Source organism: Anolis sagrei, chromosome 3, assembly GCF_037176765.1.
Source record: "Anolis sagrei isolate rAnoSag1 chromosome 3, rAnoSag1.mat, whole genome shotgun sequence".
Lineage (NCBI taxonomy): Eukaryota > Metazoa > Chordata > Lepidosauria > Squamata > Dactyloidae > Anolis > Anolis sagrei.
Window position 1 is genome coordinate 220906980 of NC_090023.1, and position 21795 is coordinate 220928774.

The following is a 21795-nucleotide window of genomic DNA, read 5'->3' on the forward strand; positions in this document are numbered from 1 at the left end:
AGCGGGGTGGCAACATCTGTAGGGCTGCACTTCACCCTTGCCAGGGGTAAGATGGGACCTGCAATTTCTTTAAAAAAATGTTTTTATACTTCTGACTATGATTTAGAAGATGGAATTTTGACAGTTGTCTGTGGAAAGCTATAACTGTTTACATGCCACTGTTAACAGATACAGGATTTTTTTTTCTTTGCATCTGGCTACTCTGCAGTTCTCTCTGTGTACTTTTCTCTTAGATAGGAAGGATAAAATATCAAACCCAAATTAACAGATGTTTAAGACTTTTTATCTTTTAAGACTTTACTTTGGCTTGTTTTAGTTTGGTTAGAACTATGCATACCATCAGAGAAGTAAATGTCGTGGAAATATATGTATGTAAGCAGTGCAAAGTAGTAATACTTATTCTGGTTCCACAGCAATAGTTCTTTCTTGGCTGGATTTACCTTTTGTCAGTTATAGCAGACCTAATTTTGATGTTTCATTAATTTTTAGGAAGGACAAAATTCAGGGCCCCCACCTTTGATACCAGGATTGGGGCAGCATGGAGGTCCAGGTCGTCATGCCTCTCACAACCAAGGACCTGGCCCTAATAAAGGTAACTTTAACATCCTGTTAGTTAGTATAAGAAATATAAATTCACTGTATTGACTGGTGATTAAGAGATGAAAGGTTTATTCAAAGAACAACCATTTGGCATTTAACTCACCATTTTAGTGGAAACTACTCACAAAACACTTAGGAAATATAAAACACAAGGAACAGTTGGCACAGATTTTTTAAGATTACACAGAAAGGATTCATCCAAATTCCAACAACCTAATAGAGGCACACAGGTTGGATGTGCTCAAAATATATTCCATTTCCCAAGAAAGGGGACATCATTTAACCATTGCATTAATCTCCAACGGAAGCAAAGTAGTGCTTAAAATTTCTACCATATATGGAGTGAGAAATTAAGCCACTTTGAGTCTCCTTTGTGGGGAGAAAAAGTGGGTAATAATAATAATAATAATAATAATAATAATGTTTCCAATTGGCATTGGGTCAGGCAAGGCTGCATTTTTATCCTGTTTTACATATAAAGCAGAATTAGACTTAGAGGAAGGAGGTGAGAAAATTGTAGGAAATAACACCAGCAATTTAAGATATGCAAGGGACACTATATTACTAGCAGAAAACAGCAGACTTGGAATGATTAATGAAGAAAGTCAAGGAAAATACTGCAAAGGTACACTTGAACATTGAAAACTAATGTAATGACCACAGATGATTCACATAACTTCAAAGTAGGAGATGAAGACATTGAAATAGTTAAAAGGTTTCAAGCATAAGCTTACGTTCTTCTCATATTCTTTAGTGTACTCATTATTAAATGCATGCTTGCAATATTTATCTCTAGCACCTCTTCGTTTTCTGACTGCAGCTTGACATTTGGCATTTCTCGCTCCCCGTATGGTCAAAATCTATATTATAGAATTGGATTTAATACTGTATTGCAAATCTGGTTTTTTTAACATTATCTTTAAAATCTATGGGAATGTTTTTTAGATTATATTTTGGCATAATTGTTGATTTGCCGTTCTTCTTTAGTTTTACTCTGATTTTAAATATTTTAATAGCAATTATTCCATGTATGCCACAATCTGTTCCTTGTCTTGTTTTGTAGAGAGGATGGAGTGTCTCTGTCTTCTATTTTCAATTGTGAATTCTATTTGATTCTCTATTGTCTGTAAGATGTCAGTATATACAGTCATCTCTTTGGTTGCTTGAAGAGTATGTTTGTAATGAACAAACTGTTCTCCTTGCAAAGTTCAATCAATCTGTTTCCTGCTTCATTTCTTAATCCTAGGCCAAATGTTCCTACAACCTTTGATTCTGATTTTGTTTCATGCTTTTGCATTCCAACACGTTTTCTGTTTTTCTGCCTCTGTAATTGGAACATAAACTTGGATTATGGTATACTTGGGAATCCTATTGATATTGTGTTGTGTCAAAGGGTTTCATGGCCGGAATCACTGGGTTGCTGTGAGTTTTTTGAGCTGTATAGCCATGTTCCAGAAGCATTCTGTCCAGCTGTTTCGCCCACATCTATGGCAGGCATCCTCAGAGGTTGTGAGACCACACTACTTCTGAGTATGCCTGTCATAGATGTGGGAGAAACATCAGGAAAGAATGCTTCTGGAACATGGCCATATAGCCCGGAAAACTCGCAGCAATCCATTAATATTATTCCCCTAGACTTTACATTATATCCTTTGGCTGCTTTTAATACATTCCTGTCTACTTTAACTCTTTTACTCCAAGTATTGCAACATTTATACATTCCATTTCTTGTTTTAATATAGCTTCCTCTGATTCATACTTTTGACATTCCATGCTCATGTAAATATGTGATGTACAGCATCAACCAAAACTTTCACCTCTGAGCACATCCTTTGGGTTAAGTACAGTTGCATTATTAACCACAGTGCTACATGTAGTTGTCCTCTGCTGTAGCCTTAGTAACTCAATTGAGTGCCCTTTGACTTTATCTTCTGGTACTGTATCTTGTTTCCTTTTGAATAATACAATTATGAGACTTCCGTGATGCTTTGGAACTTGATTTCCAGAAATACAGGGCTTTTTATTAATAGCAAAAATCCAATTTATGGCAACCTTAGGGCAAATCTCTTAGAGGGTTTTCTTTTGCAAGCTTTATTCTGGGGGAAGTTATCCTTTCCTTCCTCTCAGATTGACAGATTGACAGATACCCAAGGTCACACAGTGGGTTTCCATGTCTAAGTGAATATTCAGACTCTGATCTCCAGAGTCCTAATACAGCACTCAAACCACTAGACATTGGCTGTCAATCCCCATGACCACAGATACATTTCTATTAAATATATAGAATTTTATTTTGTTTTATTGTGAATGCTGTTGATTGGGGAGCTGGTTTCTGTAGCTTCCTGTAACAATTAAGGCTATGATTTTTTTGAAAGAATCAAATTTTGCCTAATTTCTCCTATATCGTCAAAATTAATTATTCAAAGTGAAGGACTTCTAAAGGGCCAAATACTTCCAAATTGTAATGATACCCACTCATATACTTGTCTTATTCTGTGGTTATTCAGAAGATTAAAGCAATTTGTTTTCAAATATGCATAAAAGAGCTAATTAAAATTTCAAATTTCACACAAAGGAGGGAAGTAAACACATTTGAAGAACAAAGAACAATTAAAAGAGAAATGTGTTTTATGTAGATTTTGCTCCATACAGATTTTTTATAACGGAATATCCTTAATCAAGAAGACATTTATTTAAAAACCTTTCTAAAAGATTACAAGTGACTTGCGTTTGACCATTGAATAGCGGCTTGTATGAAGAAGACATAAGCAATTTCGAGGTGACAATGAATTGACCCAGACCCGGATTTTAATTGGCGTGTTTTAACAACTGTTTATTTAATGTTTTGTTTTAATGAATTTGTTGATTGTTTTTATCATTATGATGGCACCGAATGGTGTTTACTGTGAGGCTGCCCTGAGTTCCCCCTCAGGGTGAGAAGGGCAGGGTACAAGTATATTAAATAAATAAATAAAATAAGTAGCCTGTGTTTTAATACTGTGCATTATGGAAAGCTCGTGAACCTAGGGATATTTGTTTTCTTTGGCCCATAAGATATAGTTAGTTCTTGATATATGTGCATCTTCTGAGCATTTTGGGTTACTGCAGATCCACAAATTGTTTGCCTTGAACAACTGTTCCTTTTAAAGGAAAACGAAGCTTGAGTATTGGGGCATTGTTTTAAACATTTCATTGTTAAGTATACAGGCTCATTTCCTTTATCTTAAGGTGAATCACGTGGTCCACCCAACCATCATATGGGCCCCCTCTCAGAAAGGAGACATGACCAGAACAGTGGTGGCCCAGATCTTGGACCTGAGAGGGGGCCCTTCCGAGGGGGCCAAGAATGGGGTGAAAACAGAGAGAACAGGGGAATGCCAGACAGACGGGGACCTCATCCAGACTTCCATGATGACTTTGACCGGCCAGATGAGTTTCATGAAGACTTCCATCCAGAGAAGCGATATAGCCACCGCTTACGTGAATTTGAAGGACGGGGAGGCCCGCCCCAAGAAGAGAAATGGAGACGAGGTGGCCCGGGCCCTTCTTTCCCTCCCGATAATAGGGAATTCAGTGAAGGAGATGGCAGGGGCGCAAATCGAGGACCTCCTGGTTCTTGGGATGGACGGAGACCTTCAGACGAACGATTTCCTCATGATCCTGAAGAGGCACGGTATCGCGGAAGAAGAGATGAAAAGTATGCATAATTTACTATTGTTATTTAAAATTGACTGATACAGTTCTCTCCTTTTTCATATTATATGCGTATTCTCAACAATCTTTAAATAAATGAATTCATACTTCTTAATAAAATCAGACATTATGTACATTATCCAAAAAAAGTGAAGCCCTGCAGCAGAAGAAAGTGGGGAATTCTTAACCTGTAATTTATGGACCCCTAGGAGGTTCATAGATTTTTTTTTCATGTCAGGAGCAACTTGAGAAACTGCAAGTCACTTCTGATGTGAGAGAATTGGCCATCTGCAATGACATTGCCCAGGGAACGCCCCGATGTTTTACCATCCTGCGGAAGGCTTTTCTCGTGTCCCCACATGAGAAACTGGAGCTGACCGGTGGGAGTTTGCTCCGCTCCCTGGATTCGAAACACCAACCTTTTAGTCAGCTGTCCTGCCAGCACAAGGGTTTAACCCATTGTGCCACTGGGGGATAGTGACTGACAGAAAAGTCATTTCTCCCACTTCTATTTCTTGCCTGTTGATTTTAAAATGTTGCTCCCTTCATTAATCTGTGGAAAGTACCAATTAGTTTTAATCAGATTGTTTGATTATATAAAGGATTCAGTACTCAAAATTAACCACTTAAAAGAAACAGTGTTTTTCCTCATAGACATCAAATACAAGACCAGCAAAATTTTGAATTAAGGTGTGCTGCTTCAGTCTCGTACATGAACTGTACATGAAACTATATTGATAAAAAGGGTAGTTTCAGCATGATTTTTGATACTGTCAAAAGCAGTTGTTCTTGATGTTTTGGCCTTCAACTACCAGAAATCCTAACAGCTGGTAAACTGACTGGGATTTTTGGGAGTTGTCAGCCAAAACACCTGAGGACCCACAGATTGAGAACCACTGGTCTAAAGAAACACAGTTTTGTCAGAATTGAAATAGATGCCAGTCCTTTGTATTGGGATTAATATACTTTTTGTAGGAAAACCAGTTTGAGTCCCTATACTAGAAAGCAAGATAAAAATAAATAATGAAATAATATGATGGGGGAGCAGAACTTCTAAAAATAACTGTGTAATGTTGATGCTTATTTGACCATGTTCCAAGATAGTTGTAAATTCAGCTTTAAAATTACTGTGTTAACAGTAAAGAGGAACAAACTGACAAAACTATTGCCTTAAAAAGAAACCTATGAAATCCATAATGCCATTATGCATCTATAAGCAACTTGAACAGACATACACATACACGCAAAGAAATAGTAGGCATCTTGATGCCCTCCAAATGTTTTAGACAGTAGCTCCAGCTCATGTCCATTAGTCATGCTAGCGGGGTAACAACTGGAGAGCATCCAATAAACTTACCAGAGAAATGTGCTAGGGACACTTTGTCTCATGGGAAGGTGTAGTCCTCGTGATTAGCAATGCCTCATTGTTCACTTTTTTGTTGCTCCATAAAGTCTTTCCCAACTCCAGCAATTGTTCACCTCAGTTATAAACTAAGGTAATCTCTTAGGAGTTTCTAGTTATGTCTGGCAGGGATAAATATAAACATGCAGTGTTCATAGTGGCATGGCTTTTACAAATAATGCTAATTACAAAGAGTTCTTTTTAAGGTTTCATTAGTCCCTTTATTTATAGGTAAATAAATTAATGAAGTTTCATGCTCTTTTTAGAATCCTTAAAAAGATGCCCTAATTCAAGTTATCAGTATTTTAATTTATTGAAGTATGAAGCTCTATCTATTGGAATCCAATCAGTTAAATGAAATATATTTAACTGGTTGAAAATACCACCTTCTGATTTCTGCCCAGCAGTAGAGAGTAATACACTCCCATACCAACAAGCACATACACTGTTTTATAAGTAGTAAAACTTCTTTAAAGGAGTTACATTTTTGATCGTATTCCTTGTCAATATGAAATTCTATATAGCACAAACATATATTTATACGGCTTCCCTTTGGTACAGCTTTAGGAGAGGCACATCTTCAAGACACGAGAGCCGAGGAAACAGGACAAGGGAAAATTTTTCTGGATCTGATGACTTTGTGCCAGAAGAAAATTTTGACTCAGCAGAGGAGAATTCAAGAGGAAGAGATCATGGTGGCCGGGGACGTGGTCGTGGTACACCAAGAGGCAAGGATGCTTTGTTGTATTCGGTTTTGGCCAGTTAAGAATAATTGTTGGAGTTCTTAAAACCTTTCAGTCAACATCTTCATTTACTTGAATTCTTTTTTTATATATAGGGGGACGAAAAGGTTTGCTTCCTACTCCAGATGAGTTTCCTCACTTCGAAGGAGGTCGAATGGATGGAAATCGAGAACCAGGTGGAAATATTTTTTCCAAAATAGTGGGCTTAAAGGGAAGAGTTAAAACACTTGTGTCATCTTTCTTTCTTGCATATATTCATTTCTAACAAAACTCCGTACCTTGCATAAACTGGATTAAAACTGGCTTGTTCTTGAATATCTGAGTTCCATTATGGACTGTTTTAAACTGCTTCAAAAGTCTTCTCCAAATTATCCTTTCCCCTTTCAGTTCTCTGTGGAATGAGCCTACCAGCTATTTCCCATCAGTTTTGTGAGGATTTTACTAAGTTTTTTTCATATCCATCCCGGTTTTTTTTTCCTCCTTCAAGCTTAAGTTGCCTCCATGCCCAGGCCACCTATCAAACTCTGAAAAAATTTGTTTTCATTCTGTTATCCTCTCGCAACCATCCTCCAGCACCTATAAATTGATGATCTTGCTTTAAGAGCTGTTTCTTTTCTAATCTCAGAAGTCTTATGCCCATATCATGTTTCCATGGGATTTCTAATCTTGAGTTTCAGCATGATAAAAGCAGAGCAGACCATCTGTGCCACAGATTGAACAAAAAGCAGGATGCCCTAGTCAGTGTTTCTATCCATAAATTAGTTTAGCATTTTTAATTTATTTTGTTGTGAATTGGAAAAACTAAAAACAGCAAGGAAGACATCTAATTTAAAATCCATTATTACATAATGTTTCTATTAAAGGTGTTGACAAAATGACTGTTAATAAGGAATCACATGATTCCGTCACAGTGGGTTAAACTGCTGAGCTGCTGAATTTGCTGACCGAAAGGTTGGTGGTTCGAATCCGGGGAGCGAGGTGAGCCCCCGCTGTTAGGCCCAGTAGATCAGTAGGTTCAGCTTCTGCGGGAATGTAACAACACTCTATGCAGTCATGGCGGCCACATGATCTTGGAGGGTCTATGGACAACGCTGGCTCTTCAGCTTAGAAATGGAGATGATCACCACCCCCACCCTCCCGGGTTGGGCACGACTAGACTTAATGTCAGGGGAAACCTTTATCTTTACCTACATGGGTAGGCTAAATTTGTAGCTTGATCTCTTCTTAATTAGGTCCCCGACAAGATCATCCTCCTCATGATGGTCACTCACCAGGCAGTCGAGAACGTTCTTCCTCGCTCCAGGGAATGGACATAGCCTCACTGCCACCTCGAAAGCGACTCTGGCATGATGGACCAGGAACTTCTGACCACAGAGAAATGGAAATGCAAGGAGGGCCTCCAGAGGAGAGACCAAAGGGTAAAACACAATTCCTTGATAATTGCTCCTTAGATAATTTTTCATTTTACATCGAAGTAAAAAACACCACATTCAAGAAAATTGAACACTTTTTATTGTATTAAACAAAGTATTATTTAATCTGCAATGCTTGTATAAACCTATCTTCCTTCAGAATGGAAGACCTGGTGGGCATGTTTAACTTGGGGGCGGGGGGAGAAAAGTGGGTAAGATAGGCATCTTTAAACCCCTGGAGTAATGTCATGAAGAAGATGGAGTAAAGCTTGTTTTCAGATGCTTCAGATTAGAAAACAAAGCAGATTAGAAATCAAACTGTAAGAGAAGATATTCCAGCTAAACATGAGGAATAACTTTTTGACTATAAGAGTTATTTGGTAGTAGAACCAATGTGTTTTATAGAGCAGTGGACTTTCTTTGGAAGTCTTTAAATGGAGGTTGAATAGTCATTTTGCAGGAATGCTTTAGTTGTATTCCAGTAGCATAATAGTTTGGACTAGACAGCCCATAAAACTCATTTTCACTCAGCAAGCAGATTGGCCCTGCTCTGCAGTGTAGTCCATTATAGAGATTATACTCTTATTGGCAGTGGAATTTTGTGTGGTTTGCTGTCCAAAATATTACTTACATTTTCTCATTTTCGTTGTCTTTGTGCTTTTATTCTAGGGCGTGGAAAGTCAGGACCTTCCCAAAGAATGTCAAAGTCTGGGAGATCTAGCTCTTTAGATGGAGAGCATCATGATGGATATCACAGAGAAGAATCCTTTGGGGGACCTCAAGGAGGCAATAATCCTCCCAGAGGAGGGAGGAGTGGAAGTAATTGGGGAAGAGGAAGTAACATGAACTCAAACCAGTCAAGGCGAGGAGGCTCTAGAGGTGGCGGAAGAGGTCGATAGAAAAGGTCATGACTGGGCAAAACCCAGTCTTTTGAGGACAGTATTTAAATACAGATGTTGCAGAATCATTGATGAAGTAATTCTGCTGTCCCACAAACTGGACTCTTAAATGGAGATAAATGAATGTGCATTAGTTCCTAAGAAGGTCTTTCAAAGATTAAATGCCAGCTAGTAATGCCATCACAGCTACCTTTATTTCTTTCTCCTTACCATCCCAATCCCTTGTCACTTCCCTTTCCAACATTGATATTTGAAGATAAAGCTGGAATTTTTTTTAGTGTTGTGAGACAAGGAGCACCTCCATAGATTTCAGTTCATGTCCAAAAGAACTTGTTTCTATATATGTACAGTTGTCAGGCAAAAGTTAAGTTGTTTTTGTATGAATACAGAATGCAATTTGTCCAAAAATTAACAAACGTGAGTGCTTGGTTTTGTGTACATGCTTTCACTAGAAAACCTTTTCTTCCTAAAACACTTGTGTGGTAATTTTCATGTAATATATACACAGCCAAATACCATAAGTCTCAAAACGGCTTAGAAGAAGAAAAAATAAGCCTCATAAGCTCAGTCTCATATTGAGCAGTTATGTGGATGAAAATCCTTTTTGCCCACGTTCATGGGAGCTCTTTTTCTTGCAGTAGCTATAGAGCCAGGAGACATACACCTCTTTGTTCTGGAAAACGATGGATAATATGAATTTCCACTGGAAGGTTGTGGACATATATAGGTTGCTAATTTAAGGTTTGATAAAGGTACTGTGAACAAGATTGTTCATAAAGATTGCATCGTTGATTTACATACACACAAATACAATGAAGGGCCTCCATCCAACTACAGAAATTTTCATCAGCCCTAATGCAAACTGGGTTGCTGTAAGTTTTTTGGGTTGGATGGAGGCTATGTTCCAGAAGCATGCTCTCCTGATGTTTCACTTGCATTTATGCTTCTAGAACATGGCCATACAGTGCGAAAAACTTACAGCAACCCATGATTCCAGCCTTGAAAGCCTTTGACAATCTAACGCAAACTGTTCGAACAGTCTTTGTATTAGAGAGAATATTCACATTTGTGACATTTAGGATTCAGAAAAATCCTTAACACTGTGATTTCTGAGACAGTAATTTAACGAGTCCATTTAAAATTACTTTAATTTGTATTGTCAGCAAAGTTCACATATGGCCAAGAAGGCAGTAGTTGGCTACAACTTAGTGCATTCCGCAGATTCAGGCAATGTGATTAAATTTAAAGACGTTTTAAAATACTGTGTCTGCTTTAATATCTCGTGATAAAATGATCTTAGTTGAGGTGTGTTTTCCAAAATTTCGATCTTGACAGTTTGGCTTTGCCCATCAGTATTTTGTACAACACAATTATGTCCCATGTTTTCTTGAAAGTAAGTCCCATTGTTCAGCAGGATTTACTGTTAGCTAAATGTTGTAGTGGTTTGAGAGCTGGACTATAACTTTGGAGACCAGGGTTTGTCTCCTTGCTTGTTCACAGAAACACTCCGGCTATCCTTGTGCAAGTCACACTCTCTTAGCCTCAGAGGAAGGCAAAGGCAAACTCCCTCTGAACAAATCTTGCTTCAAAAACCTAGTGTACTTTAGGGTCACCATAAGTCAGAAGTCAGGAACTTAAACAGCAACAATTGCACATATAATTGCAGCCTTAGTGATATTCTAGACTGCCTAAATGGATGCTACGCCTTTGTGCAGAGAATGGGATACCAATGACCAGATGTAAAATTAGAGGATAGCTTGCACAGGGAAAATTATTATCTTAAATAAAGAACTTAGAGGTTTTTTTAGTATCAGCAATAAAATAGTGCAGGAAGCAAACTGTTTTGAATACTAAAAGCAGTACAATTCACCTGTTAGCATGTATTGAACAAATATTCAGACTCTTGCATTCAGATAAGGAAACCTGTCAAGACTAGAAAATCAGCTAGTTTTCACTACCTGTTAGTGCAATATAAAGTCACATTGGCTCAGATCCCACAAAAATGAAACAAAGCAGATTTGAAAATCCATTCTAAGAATATAAAGCTCTTTGTAAGAACCAAATTAAAAGTCTCAAAAGTTATCAATATATCAGTCAACAACCCAATTTTAAAAGTTAGTGTTATGTGGATAAAGCACAGTGATCCATAAGTACATTTCTAATATATTTTGTTTTATTGGTATGTGTTCTCCGTAACACAAATCAATTTAAAGCCAAATTCAACAGTTCTAACTACAGATTTCTCAATTCCTCTTTGGTGAATTTCAATATTAAAGCTGGCCAATATGAAATGCATTCCAAATATTCAAGAATTATTTTTTTTGCTTCACATCTTGTTAATTTTTCAGATATACACTCTCACCGCAAGATAAAAAAAAGCTCGACTTTTTCTGTATATATTCTCAAAGGAAGTTTTTTACAAGAAAGAAAATCCATAAAAACCCTTTTCATATGTCAGTGTGGAGATAACATTGATCCTGAAAGTGAAGAGATCAAAATCTTGCTCAAATAATGTCTGATTGTTCTTTCAGAGAGCAAAGACCTATCACTACAACCACAATTCCATGAGAAATATCTCTAACAACCTGAAGCACCGGAGATGAATACATATCATAACATCTTTAGAGCCAAAATATAAGAAATTCTAGTTAGTATTAACCATGGTTATGTTTCCCTTAACTGCAGGAAAAGAGGAATAGGCAAAACAACTTTCACAGCTGCCCCCCAGTGTTGTTCACAATAAAGAAGAAACTAGTGTTGTTTCTGGATTGCCACTCAAACTTACAACATTAATGATGGTGTTCGAATTAAATTTTATTAAGGCCATAGATATGATAGGATTGAGAGAGAGATATGATAAGTATATCATAGAATCCTAGAGTTGGAAGAGAGCGCTAAGGCCACCCAGTTCAACCACTTTCTGCCAGGCAGGAAGATTCCTTAGCTTCTTCTGAATTAATTCAATCATAATCACATTTAAATCAGTTCATCTTTTTTAACTGAGGTGTGCTTAATTTAAAAGGCCACAATACTGCAAGGTTTTTAAGATCACTTTTGTCAAAGTATGCTTTTAAAAATCTCTTGGTTTATCTCAAACACTGTAAATCAAAGAAAAAAATAAGACAATTGTCTTACGCATTAGATTGCAGCAAACAACACAGTCCATTGGGCAGTGTTAGTGCAGAGGGATGGTGATACGAGCTTAACATATCCTGACATAACCTAACATGCAGCCTAAAGCAGGAGCGAACAACTTGCAGTCCTTCTAGCACAAACAACTGCAAATAATATCAAGAATGGCAATCCAGTATTTGGAAAGCCACAAGTTGCTCACATTCCTGTGCATTTATTTGTAAATCACTGAATCATCACAATTTAGTTTAAATAAAAGTGTAAAGAACTGGGATGCCCATTTCCGCTTTGTTATCTATATCAATGGAGCTGAACTTGCTAACCAAAAGGTCACAGATTTGAATCTGGGGAGGGGGCATGAGCTTCCGCTGTTAGCCCCAGCTTCTGCCAACCCAGCAGTTCGAAAACATGCAAATGTGAGTAGATCAATAGGTACAGCTCTGGCGGGAAGGTAACGGCAGTCCATGCAGTCATGCAACCACATGATCTTGGAGATGTCTACAGACAATGCTGGTTCTTCGGCTTAGAAATAGAGATGAGCACCAATCCCCAGAGTCGGACACGACTGAACTTAATGTCAGGGGAAAACCTTTTCTATATCAAAGACACCATGAATAATAATGAAGACACATGAGGCTGCCTTAAAAGCTAGCTTCAAAGCTATCTGCCATATTAAATATATCAATAGCTCTCCTATATGTAAGTGGCTTTGTAGAGTGAAATTAACATACTATCACTCAACTGATAAAATAACCAGTGATTTCTGATAATCTTGATATATTTAACACATTGTACATTAATGTTACTAAACTGCAGGAGAGTCTTCAGTCTAATGCCATTCAGAGCAACACTCAGATGAAAGCTGAACAATTATGGCCTTCCAGTTGTTTGGGGATTATAAGTCAAAATTCCTCATTATTAGCTATGTTGGCAAGGGGTGATAGGAATTGTAATATTTACAGGAATTGTCCACATGTATGTTATGACAAACTTCATGCCCACAATTTATAGGGAAATCCCCAAAAACTGAACAAGTTTTAAATGTTTAGGCACAGCTTCTTCATATAGTTAGTGAGTTTCAAAATCTCAAAATGAGAGCATATACTATTATGGAATAATTTGGTTTGGTATTTATAATGTGCATATCTTGGAATTCAGACTGCATTAACTTTTGTAGTTGAGACAACTTTTGAATGTTGTTATACATAAAAGCCACTGCCTAAAAAGGATATGTTGAGTGAGAAATCAAGACGTCTGATAAGTCTGTTCTGGATAAAGAAAATACTTGTGTTTCAGTGCTGTTCAGTAAGGCAGTACAAGTAGTCAGGAATGTTAGGGCTGAATAGAAATTAATCACAATTGTTGGAAAGGAGAAATGACCCTGCACTGGCTCAGAAAATGCTGGAAATACCTTAACCAATAATTTGCCCCCTTTAAAAATGTTTAAAAGAGGAACTGCTAGAATTTTCCCAGAGCAACTTCTAGCATATTCAAAATAGATCCCATCGCTGGCAACACTCATCAAAGCAGCCTCCATCAAAACTGTTACTGTCCGATACTGGAAGCATAACTAGGTAGCTGGAACACTTTGATTTTTAATTATTTCCACAAACCACTGGATAAGCAGCATTACTTCGAAAGGCGTTTGGAAGATATTAGAAGATCACAGTTTTATGCTTTACCCAGATGTTTTAAGTGAAAAATGGGTGACAGCAAGAGGTAGGGAATAAATTGTAAGGGAACCCATCCAGTTCAGTGCAGTTGCCTAAGAATGAAATAGCAACAGAAACAAACATCTTCAATGTTTACTTCAACTTCCTAGAGTTGGAAGTGCTGCTGGGAGAGAAATAGCACCAAGGGCATTTAGGCCCAGTATCACCACTGCCTAGAACTTGGGGCCAACTATAGAAATAATTGCTCCCCATCTAGTTATAGCTGCTGTTGTGCACAGTTCCAAGTTGTAAATCTTCTGTTTACACTGAGTCCAAATGCCTTTCTGAGCTTCCTCTGAAAGACACAGCAAGGAAGCATAGTCACAGTGATGCTCTTTACCTGCCCTATTATCCTTGATTTCCTCAAACCCACAGGATACACAGTAAGAGGGTTTCTGGAACAGACTTAAGGGCGGTCAGATCTAGACGGTCTTGTGCAGATGCCTTTCTGTTTATGCTGCAACCAAATACCTTTCTCAAGTCTTCCTCAGGGCAGTCAGATCTAGACGGTCTTGTGCTTTTCTGTTTATGCTGCAACCAAATGCCTTTCTCAAGTCTTCCTCTGAAAGGCTCAATAACGAAACACAGTCCCAGTAGTACTCTTCAGCTGCTCCTTTATCCTTGGTCATTCAGCCTGACAGGATATACAGTCAGAGGCTTTCTGGGATCAACTTGAGGACAGTTGGATCTAGGTGTCCTTGTGCAGCAATAAGAAAGCATTTAGTAATACTCTGGCTTATCCTTTATCCTTGGTCGATTCAGACTGACAGGATACACAGTCAGAAGCTTTCTGCAATCAACTTGAGGACAGTCGGGTCTAGACAGCCTTGTGCACCAATGAGAAAGCATAGTAGTACTCTTTAGCTTCTCCTTTATCCTTGGTCTCTTCAGAGTGACAGAATACATGGTAAGAAGCTTTCTGGAATCAACTTGAGGACAGATGGGTCTAGACAGTCTTGTGCAGCAATTAGAAATCATTTAGTAGTACTCTTTAGCTTCTCCTTTTATCCTTGGTCGATTCAGGCTGACAGGATACATGTTAAGAAGCTTTCTGGGATCGATTTGAGGACAATTAGATAGCCTTGTGCAAAAGTAGGAAGGCATTTAGTAATACTCTTTAGCTTCTCCTTTATCCTTGGTCTCTTCAGCCTGACAGGATACAGAATCAGAAGCATTCTGGGACCAACTTGAGGACAGTCAGATCTAGACAGTCTTGTGCAGCAATAACAAAGCATAGTAGTACTCTTTAGCTTCTCTTTTACCCTTGGTCTCTTCAGACTGACAGGACACACAGTAAGAAGCATTCTGGGACCAACTGGAGGCCACCTCCTTCTGGGGAAGGGCCCAAGGCTGCTTCCCGAGGCTGGCCTGGCCGAGGGGCCTTCACACGGGGAGCGTTTTCGATACGCCTCGCCTCACAAACCCGCCCAGGAAGCCTCCGAGGTAGCGCAGCCCGGCGGCCCCGCCTGGCACCGAGGAGAGCAGGTAGGCCGCGCCGGCTGCCAGCTGGACGGCGGCGCCCAAGGTGGTGAGCAAGGTGCTGCGGAGAGCCAGGGCGGCGTAGAGCGTGCCGCCCACGGAGCCGAGGTAGAGCAGGGCCAGGCCGCGGCGGTCGGGCTCGCCCAGGAGCCGGCTGGGGCCCCTCAGGAAGGCGGCGGCGCCCAGCGCGAAGGCCGAGCCCAGCGACCAGAGCAGCGCGAACTTCCTCAGCAGCAGGAGCGAGCCGTACAAGGCGGCCAGGCCGAAGCAGAGCGCGGCCAGCAGCAAGCAGAGGGCGCTCCCCACGAGGCGCTGCCAGCGCGACAAGCCCGTCGGCAGCCAGGGCTCCGGCTCCGGCTCGGCCCCGAACGCCCAGGTCTCCGCGGAGGGCGGGAAGGGGTTGAGCCGGCCCAGCCAGGACCCCAGGCCCGAGGCCGGCTTCTCCGCTTCCTCTCGCGGGGAACTCTGGGGCACCGACACAGGGACCGAGCCGCCGCCACCGACGCCTCCCTTGGACTGAGCCAAGTACTCCTGCAGCTGCCTGTTCAGATCCGCCATCTTGAGCTTCGGAAATGCCCGGATGCGGCCGCCGCTGTTGATAGGCGGTTACTCCGACGCTCTCCTCTAGCGCGAGACGCTTCCGGGTGGTTGCTAAGGGGACGCTCATTGTGTCGTCACGTGTGTGGCTTTTACCCCCCCCCCCCCCCCAGTTGGGCGCGTCTCTAAACTTCTGCTTCCTGAATCCATGAGGCTGGACGACCGGAGTTTGGGAATTACTGTTGAATTAGATGCCGTTTGACACAGTTTTGTCTGCCATGGCTCAATGCTGTCATGGCTCAATTCCTGGGATTTGTAGTTTGGGGAGGCACCAGCCCTCTTGGGCAGGGAAAGCGGCAACTCCCGGGGTTTCATAGCATTGAGCCATAGCAGTTAAAGAGGTGTCAAACTGCATTCATTGCATAGTGTTCTGTCGCCACTGGGCCTGTACACAATGTCTTTATTCTACAGGACGCACACATTAAACCCAGTGGGAAGCCGGGGTGCCCGAAGAGAGATTGTTAAGAGACTTCCAGAAGTAATGGGCTTTAGAGTCTTTAAAAGTACAACAAAGTCTTTATTAAGGAACAAAGCTTCAAGGCTTTACTATTCAAGTCTTTAAGAGACTGGCACTAACTTGGTTTGACTGTACTATCTCAGCATAAGGAAGAACTCTTTATAATCCCTCCCAGGCCGCTTTCTATCTATGCCTAGTCAGCGTGGGTGCTGCTACCGAAATCCACGTGCGTCTGGGTATCGATCAGACCTTACCGGCTAAGGTTTGAAGATATAGCAGCTGGAGTTCCATTGTTCTGTAATGCTGTCCTGTGGAAACTTCAGGGCTGTTTTCTCCCTCTGGTGCTGAGAGGCTGTGAGCTCTCAGCCAGAGCCTTTGGGACCTTTTCCTTCCGTTTCCCTGGAACTGGATAGTCAGTTTGGACCCCGGATGGTCTGTTTCTATTTCCCCGGATGGCTTTGAGGAATGAAGCCTTTCCTACAGGACAAACTGATATGCGTCCTATAGGCTGGCTTCCTTGTGTGACTGCCTGAAAAATGGCCCCTTCCCTCCAAAAAACCCAGAGAGGGGCAGAACCAGGGATCCTAACTATTATTGACAGGTGGCTTGCCCTATGAATGCAGCCAAAGGAAGCCACCTATCTGCAAAGTCCCTGAAACTTAGGACCATGAACAAACACTCAGTGCAAAACACAACATTGGAGCCCTTGGAACAGCCGTTCCAGAACACATAGTGTACAGCAGGCCTGGGCGGAAATAACCTTTTCCGCTACCTTGGCAGCCACCTCTCCACCAAAGTCAACATCGACACCGAAATATAACACCGCCTGAGCTCTGCGAGTGCAGCATTTTTCCAAATGAAGCAGAGAATGTTTGAGGACCGGGACATCCGTAGGGATATCAAGGTGCTTGTTTATAAAGCTATTGTCCTCCCAAACCTGCTATATGCCTGCGAAATGTGGACTGTCTACAGACGTCACATGCAACTCCTGGAACAATTCCATCAGTGCTGTCTCCGGAAAATCCTGCAAATCTCTTGGGAAGACAGTGGACAAACGTCAGCGTGCTGGAAGAAGCAAAGACCACCAGCATTGAAGCGATGGTCCTCCGCCATCAACTCCGCTGGACCGGCCACGTTGTCCGGATGCCCGACCACCGTCTCCCAAAGCAGTTGCTCTACTCTGAACTTAAGAACGGAAAATGGAATGATGGAGGGCAGGAAAAGAAATTTAAAGATAGGCTCAAAGCCAACCTTAAAAACTCTGGCATAGACACTGAGAACTGGGAAGCCCTGGCCCTTGAGCACTCCAGTTGGAGGTCAGCTGTGACCAGCAGTGCTGCAGAATTTGAAGAGGCACGAATGGAGGGTGAAAGAGAGAAACGTGCCAAGAGGAAAGTGCATCTGAAGCAGGCTTTTTCTTTCCCTGAGCAATTGCTCAAAGGCTCAGCCAAAATGCTCCGTCTCAGTTCAAATTGCGGACGCAGACGAGTCAGGAAAGACGGCCAACTGGGTTCAGCAAGAATATCAAAGTTTATTTATAGCAGCTGCTAGTGGCTCTCGGACGCAACAAATGGCGTCTCTGGGAGAGCCCCCGAACATCGAAGGTAGTGTTCTTTTATACATCAAAAAGGGTTCGGCTTTAAGAGCCGCCCCGAAGATTAAATCATTGGTTAAGAAAGCTGTCAATATTGTAATTATTTAAGCAATTAGCTCATATATTTTTAAGTTTCGCTTCGCAATAAGCAAGCCCCTTCTTGGACACATCTCAAGATTGCCGACATGCAAAATATAGCTGAAAACATCTGTTGATCTTGGCAGGTTCTAACTTTAGCCTTGACTATTTCCTTTTTGCAAAGTTGGCAAGTCTCATGACCGATTTTTCACCCTTTCACAAAAAAAAAACTCATCTTGTGTCTGTCTTTGTCTCCCATATATGGTCAAGTCCATCCGTTCTCTTTTCTACATGCAAACCCCGGCAGCTTAGCTGTGCTTCTTGCCTTTTTCTATAGCTGTACCTTTCTGCATACCTACAGCTGTACCTTTCTGCATACCTTTATGCCTTATTCCCACATGTTTTTGTTTTGCGAAGCGGTTTACAAAAGCGAGAGCAAAACCAGCAAGGGTTAGACATTACGGATCTCTCCAATTATGCCTTTTAATGAGAGCTATCTTTTCTACCGAAGCTGCCTGATGCATATATCTCTGGCAAACTTGAAGCAAAATTGGAAAACAGCACATTAGCAACAAAAAGACAAAACCGCATAGCATAATCACAAGTATTATTTCTCTAAGCCATGATGCTGAAGGAAGCAGAGACGTCAACCATGAGAAAGGTTGTCATCCATCTTCCTTTACGTTATGATTTATTAACTCTTGCAATTTTTCCAAATCATCTTCAATTGTTTGGTTCAGATTATGAAATTTGACCACGCACTGGCCCTTTATTATAGAACAGAATCCTCCTTTTGTTGCCAACAAATAATCTAGGGCTAGCTTGTGTTGCATTGCCATTTGGCTTAGTTCTTCAATTTCTGATTGTAATTGTCTAACTATTTTTCCTGTGGCATTTATGCTTTTCTCTAATCTACATGTGAGTCCCATGATACTCTTTCTGTTTTCTTGGGCCATTATTCCAGGATAGGACCCGAGGGTTAGGAGCCCTGTTATTAATCCTCCTCCTATCCTTGAGCCTCCAGTTTCGGACAGTTGTGAGTCTATAATCACTTCGTCTGAGCACTCAGGTCCTAGGGGTGCTATGGCTTTTAAAGATCTCTGGAGCCTCCTAGGGTGTTTAAGGACTCGTACAGGGAATGTCAGGTATCCTACCCCAACACACTGGTTTCCTCCTGGATGAAAATTGGTTGCCCATTTATCAAAGAAAAACCACATATTGGGATCTCTAATATGCCATCCTGAACAAATACTGCCTCCATTTCTCAGGGATGTGTAATTTGACTCAAACAGTGGGTATTCAGGGTACAGTTCTTTCCAGTCTGTGTCGGCCAGATTTTGTTTGTTAACATATGTAGAGTTATAGGTTCCATACAAATAAAACTTGTCCTGACAGTGAGTGTAATTTGTCAACCTTGTTAGGAAGGCTTTTCTGTGCTCCCAGCCTTTCCATTTTTGATTTCATGTACCCTTGTTTGCACAACAAAAACACATTCCTCTCGTGGTGGCAGTATATCTTATTCGTCTAAATTTAATGTGTTTTAATCCATCGGGGACCTGAGAAAATATGGTGGGATTTTGAATAGTTCCTTGTAACCCCCCGAGCACCACCTGGGGGTCAGCTATAAGGGTAGGGAGGAAAGAGAAGTCACCTACTTTCTCTGGATGTTCATATAGGAGTGCCACATCTTTTCCATGCTGATCAAACATGAATCTAGCATGCTCTTTTAGCCAATTTCCCTGTATCATAGTGATCATGTTTATAAGCATCATATATCCAAAAACTGTTCGAACTCCTATTGGTTTTCTAGGGCATCTTTCCCTCCTCCCCATTATAATCTCTATCCACCACTTCCAAGATAGGGCTTTCGTTGGGCCACACTGCGTCATACTTGACCTGCGACGATCTGTTGTTCCCGAAGAGGTCAGCTTCATGGCCTTGTTGACCCCTCAGGGAGTTGCCGGACGATCCTGAGTCTCAGGTCACTCTGATCTGCCTTTTTTATCTCCCACATGGGGGGTGCCAGCTTGGCACGGGTGTAATGTATCCAAGGTTTAACTTTCTTCACTTTAATGGCAGTAGGGGTTGATATCAGCACAGTATAGGGCCCTCTCTACTTAGGTCCTAGTGGGTCAATCTTCCACTCTTTCACAAGCACCTCGTCACCTGGCGAGAAACAATGCAAAGGTGTGGTAGGATAGGGTGGATTTAACTCTGAAGTATATTGTGCAATTTGTTTTATCTGTCCAGCCAGGGCTTGCACTTGTTGAATGGTTTGTTTATCTCCAATCACATGTTGGTCTCCCCCTTTGTCCAGTATCGACCTCAAATTTAATGGTGGTCTGCCATATAGTCTCTCATAGGGGGTCAGACCTGTTCTTTTGTGAGGGGTACACCTTACTCTCAATAGTACCATGGGCAGTATTACAGTCCAACCCAGCCCTGTCTCTTGACAGATTTTTGACATAGCAGTCTTTAGAGTCCGATTCATTCTCTCAACTTTAGCTGAGGACTGGGGCCTATAAGCACAATGCAATTTTCATTTTGTGCCCAATATTTGACACAGTCCTTGAATCACCTTGTGTACATAAGCTGGACCGTTGTCAGACCCTATTTCTAATGGTATTCTAAATCTGGGGATTATGTCCTTCAAAAGTGCTCTTGAAACTTCTACTGCCTTTTCAGTTCGGGTTGGGTATGCCTCTACCCACCCGGTGTAGGTGTCCACAAAAACAAGCAAATATTTGTAGCCCTTTTGCGGGGGCATCTCAGTAAAATCAGTCAAAATTGCCTCGAATGGGACGTTGCCTATGTGTTGAATTCCTGGTGGCTTTAAGGGTCCTTCTCGAGGATTATTTTTGGCGCATGTCCAGCATCTGTGTGTTGCTGTTGCTGTCAGGCTATGGAGTCTATCAATGTACATTTGCCGTTCTAGCAGCTTAGCTAAGGCTGTCTTACCCAGGTGTGTTGGAGTGCATATGTCGGACTATGTGCCACGCCATATCCTTAGGGACATAAACGCGGTTATCTGGCATCACAATGACCTCTCCCTTCCATTTTCCTTTTTCCCCCAAAGCCCAATTCTCCTCTTCTTTTGTGTATGTAAACTTTTCTAATGGGGGATCTCTTACTACCGTCACAGCCAACAGGTGCTGCTTATTGTGGGGGTGCTTAGCTGCCTCTCTTGCGGCCAAATCAGCTAGTCTATTACCCTGTGTCACTGGGTCTTCTCCCCTTTGGTGTCCTTTGCAATACATTACAGCCACTTTGTCCGGGTCCCAGACCGCCTCCAGGAGGGCCACAATCTCAGCTGCATTTTTAACGCCCTTTCCAGCCGACGTAAGGAGTCCCCGCTCCTTGTACAAAGCTCCATGGGCATGGAGCGTAGTAAAGGCGTATTTTGAGTCCGTGCAGACATTGACCCGTTTTCCCTTTGCCAACTGCAGTGCTCTGGTGAGGGCTATCAATTCAGCCCGTTGAGCGGAGGTTCCCGGAGGGAGCGACTCTGCTTCCAGAATCTCTCCCCCCCCCTGTACCACCGCATATCCTGCACGCCTCTCACCGTTCTCCATGAAGCTACTGCCATCCGTGAACAGGGTCATGTCTGCCTTGGACATTGGTACGTCCTTTAAGTCAGGTCGGCTGGAATATACCTGTTCCATCACCTGAATGCACTGGTGGACTGTTTCCTCTCCTGGGGCAGGCAACAAGGTGGCCGGATTTAAGGTGGCACAAGTTTCTAGGGTCACCATCGGGTTATCACACAACACCCCCTCATATTTTGTCAGTCTCTCATTTGTGAGCCAGCGCGGTCCCTTGGTGTCTAACAGCGCCTTTACATGGTGTGGTACTTTGACGGCCAGTGGCTGTCCTATGGTCAATTTACTTGCTTCTTTTATCAAATCTACTGCTGCTGCCACTGCACGAAGACAGGGCGGCATTCCCTGTGCTACCGTGTCTAACTGTTTTGACAGATAAGCCACTGGTCTCTGCCATG

General features: G+C 41.7%; 2 protein-coding genes across 3 annotated transcripts in view; one reads left to right on the plus strand and one right to left on the minus strand.

Annotated features, from left to right (window-relative positions):
- Positions 1-10008, plus strand: part of WDR33 (WD repeat domain 33) — a 62215-nt gene extending 52207 nt beyond the window's left edge. For both annotated transcript variants that reach the window (XM_060768138.2, XM_060768139.2), the window contains 6 exons: positions 490-592; positions 3829-4297; positions 6257-6423; positions 6534-6614; positions 7671-7856; positions 8520-10008. In XM_060768138.2, coding sequence (XP_060624121.2) covers positions 490-592; positions 3829-4297; positions 6257-6423; positions 6534-6614; positions 7671-7856; positions 8520-8749 — 1236 coding nt within the window. In that variant the 3' untranslated portion in view covers positions 8750-10008. The remainder of the gene's footprint in view (positions 1-489; positions 593-3828; positions 4298-6256; positions 6424-6533; positions 6615-7670; positions 7857-8519) is intronic.
- Positions 10009-11545: 1537 nt separating this feature from the next.
- Positions 11546-15680, minus strand: SFT2D3 (SFT2 domain containing 3). The gene has a single exon (XM_060768137.2). It carries the CDS (start codon positions 15628-15630, stop codon positions 14977-14979), a length of 654 nt encoding a protein of 217 aa, XP_060624120.2. The 5' UTR covers positions 15631-15680; the 3' UTR covers positions 11546-14976.
- Between the last annotated feature and the right edge of the window lie 6115 nt (positions 15681-21795).

What these genes read in the sequence shown, in the direction of transcription:
- SFT2D3 (XM_060768137.2), bottom strand. Translation starts at nt 15,630, where the DNA reads ATGGCGGATCTGAACAGGCAGCTGCAGGAGTACTTGGCTCAGTCCAAG.